This window comes from Chondrus crispus, genomic scaffold, assembly GCF_000350225.1.
Source record: "Chondrus crispus Stackhouse genomic scaffold, scaffold_390, whole genome shotgun sequence".
Taxonomy (NCBI): domain Eukaryota; phylum Rhodophyta; class Florideophyceae; order Gigartinales; family Gigartinaceae; genus Chondrus; species Chondrus crispus.
In genome coordinates, this window is record NW_005179284.1 from 57,058 (window position 1) to 60,391 (window position 3,334).

A 3,334-nucleotide genomic window follows, 5' to 3' on the forward strand; every position below is an offset into this window, starting at 1 on the left:
CCTCCTCAGTACCGTGACCAACACACATCCTCCGACATGCTATTGTCCTCGCCACCGCGTCATCCTCCTAACATCGACACAGACACAGTCTCTCCCCGCACCCTCCATCCCTTCCATATCTTTCGTTTCATATCTCAATCCAGCCCCCTCCATCCCCCCCTCCCTCCTCCCATATTCCTTCCCCCCCTTCCTTTACCCCCGGCCCTAGGCGTGTCATGTCCGCATACCCACTTATCGCCTTGACCGTCAACTCGCCCCCGGGCTTGCCCGCCTTCACCACCAAGCGACTTGGCACAGAGCTTGCATATCACCCGGAGCTCTCCTGTGGGAACCCCGACAAATTCCATTTCGCCATGGACCGTACCTCTCACCACCACCACCACGACCACCCCGAGCCCTCCTTCCCGCAGCCCGCCGTCCCCGCCTGTAACGACCGCGCCGCCCACGGCCCCAAGAAACCTCACCCCACCTCCCGCTCCACCGCCATGCACGACGCCGTGCCCGCCATCCAGCAAGACCCCGCCCTCTCCGAGTCCCAGCAGACCGAGCGCATCCACAATCTCTTCGCTGGGGCCCGCCAGCGCGCCCTCAGCCGCGAACCCGACCACACCCGCCACCCCACCCGCCGCTTCTCCGGCAAGGGCGTTTCCAAGTGCTGCGAAAACTACGCGCGCAACTGCTGGCTCAAGACCGCTTGCTGCGACAAGTACTACCCTTGCAGACGCTGCTTCGATGAGGATGAGGACCACGAAATCGACCGCCACGCTGCAGAGCTGGTCGCCTCCATCGCCTGCGGCGACCAGGACAAGCCCGTCGCCGACAATTGCCGCTCGTGCGGCGTCGTGTTTCAAACACGGCGCCGCACGAGCGGCACTTGGTGCCAAGTTGGCAGGTACTTTTGTGGCGCGTGCAAGTTTTTTGATGACTCCAAGGGGAAGGAGGTGTACCATTCCCACCGGTGTGGCATCTGTCGCGTGGGTATGGGGCTCGGAGTCGATCAGCACCATTGCAACGGATGTGGCAACTGTTTTCCGATAGACACGCGTGACTTGCACCCGTGCCGCGAGCGCAGCCTGGACGCAAAATGTCCCATCTGCACACACTACCCATCCCAATGCTGTCAGGACTATTGATGTGATGCGTTCGCAACGCATTAATTTTTTCATGGAGTATCTGAAGGTGCGGCACCAAACACATCTACTTCATTTGATGATATTTTACCTTCGGGAGAACCAACAATGTATCGGCGACCGACCTTAATCCGCCGATTGCTGTCCTCTGAAAACTTATCTTTGGATATGTACGACTGCCGATTCCCGTCATTTCGTGAGAGCCCAACGCCACATTTGAACGTCGAGCTTTCTGGAACGGCGAGAAACCCTGGTCCATATTCGGGAGCAGCACATTCCTTCGAGCGACCACTGCCCGTCCCATCCTCATATCCTGCGCCGGTCAGCCACGCAGCTGAAGTTTCTCAGGCAAGGCATGCAAACTCCTCGCGTCATTCGTAGCTAACCCACTGCTAATACTTCCCGGTTCTCTGGTTGCGTCGGCGCCTTCCTTCCCACACGCCACGCCTAAGAAAATTGTGTCGAATTATGAAGCAGTCGGTCCAGTTGGACGCTCGACTGTCGGCAGCGGAACTGTTCAGAGTCTTCCTGCCTCGAAGGTACCCCTAGCAACCCTACTGTAGTCGATCGTAGGCTACTCGTAGTACGACCGGAGGACTAGTAGTCCAACTGCAGTACCTCCGTAGTGTGCGTCCATACGGCTGTGCTCAAGTTACAATTTAGAGAGAAAATATGGAATACCGCTGTAGCATATGCGCAGTGCATTCGTAGTAGGGGTTAATATATGCATGGCTGCTGTAGTGCGACAGCAGTGTCAGAACATGATTTTGTCCCACTTCGATGGGTGTGGGAGCAGGCAGCCGTGGAATTCGTGGAACCAACACGCGACTGCCCGCAAGGGGAGCGGTGTCATGCAGCTTACCTGTAATGGTAAAGGCGGATAGGGACGCACGCAGGTGGCGACAGCTGTCATGGCGTCGTCGCGCCACATCTAAGCCGGCAGCGCCTCGCCCGAGTTTCCGTTCTTACCGCCCCCCCTTTCCCACTCCGCACTCGTTCCTTTTGGCGATTATCATCCCCCTAAAGGTGACGCTGGTGCAATGAGCACAAGAGATCACATGCGGAGCTCCAGACGCCGCGAGGGGTACTCGCCCCATCGGGCGTTGTCCCCGCCGCGCCGCCGGCGGCACCTTCCGCTTTGAGCCCGACCCGCATCCCGACTGGTCCTCCCACCTCATCTGCGAACCGTCCCTCTCCGATCAAACCAGCGAGGACCACCACCACCTCTTCAACGCTCGCTTGGCCGATCTCATCTCCACCCCGCTCGACCTTACTAAGCCCCTCTGGCGCACCCATTTGTTTTCCAACTGGTCCATCTCGCGCGGTGAGTGCAACGCCTGTACCCTTGTCCTCCGCGTCCACCACTCCCTGGCCGATGGTGTCGGCCTCGTTAAGTATTTTCTGGCTACCGTTGTCGACAAGGACGATCATGACAACCCGGCTCGCCTTCTTGTTCCCACCAGAAGATCCACTGGAAATCCCGAGGTCCGCTCCGGGTATTTCACATGGATCCGAGACTACTTCCATGATATTGCCCGCATTTTCATCAGGCCGTTCTTCAAGGACCCAGTGTGCGTTCTCACCCGTGCCACAATGACGGAAAAGAATATCTGCGCGCTTGCGGCCCCCGAGCAGGTCACTGTGGCGACGCTCAAGCTCGCTGTCATGCAGCTCAATGTAACAATCAATGACTTGATGTTGGCTGCGTTTTCGGGCGCCGTCAGGGAGTACGTTACGAGGTTTGGGGAAGACCCGTCGGCGCTGAAGGGGCTGAATGTGGCCATGCCATTCAATTTGCATGTGTTTAATGAGTTTTCGATGAGCGATGTATCGAACCAGCTGCTGATGGTCCCTGTAGCACTGCCAGTACACCTAAGAGAGCCCACAGAGAGGTTGCTCGCGTGTTCCAAGTCGATGAAGCGGCTGAAGAGGAGCTATCAGCCGATTTTCGCGACTGTGGCCATGCGCCAGCTTGCGGTTTTGCCGGCGGCCCTTAGGAGAAGGATGTGGCATGTGGTGGCAAGCTCGGCGTCGGTGCTGTTTTCAAACGTGGCAGGGCCCACGAAGAAAATGCTCATCGGAGGTGTAGCCGTCGATGAGGTGTATTTTTTCCCCCCACCTGATGCGCATGTTGGTAGCGATATTGGCCTGTTTTCGTATGCAGGAAAGGTTTTTATAGGGGCGGCAGGGGATGCTAATAGATT

General features: G+C 57.7%; 2 protein-coding genes across 2 annotated transcripts; one reads left to right on the forward strand and one right to left on the reverse strand.

The window, feature by feature from the left end:
- The first annotated feature begins 485 nt into the window (after positions 1-485).
- CHC_T00001048001 (hypothetical protein) lies at positions 486-1,133 on the forward strand. The gene has a single exon (XM_005718307.1). It carries the CDS (start codon positions 486-488, stop codon positions 1,131-1,133), a length of 648 nt encoding a protein of 215 aa, XP_005718364.1.
- Positions 1,134-2,150: 1,017 nt separating this feature from the next.
- CHC_T00001049001 (hypothetical protein) lies at positions 2,151-2,930 on the reverse strand. Its single transcript, XM_005718308.1, has one exon. The coding sequence runs from the start codon at positions 2,928-2,930 to the stop codon at positions 2,151-2,153; it is 780 nt and encodes a 259-aa protein (XP_005718365.1).
- Positions 2,931-3,334: the final 404 nt, after the last annotated feature.

Bases quoted from the DNA above. Each gene is read 5' to 3' on its own strand.
- CHC_T00001048001 (XM_005718307.1), top strand. From the start codon at position 486: ATGCACGACGCCGTGCCCGCCATCCAGCAAGACCCCGCCCTCTCCGAG.
- CHC_T00001049001 (XM_005718308.1), bottom strand. From the start codon at position 2,930: ATGCAAATTGAATGGCATGGCCACATTCAGCCCCTTCAGCGCCGACGG.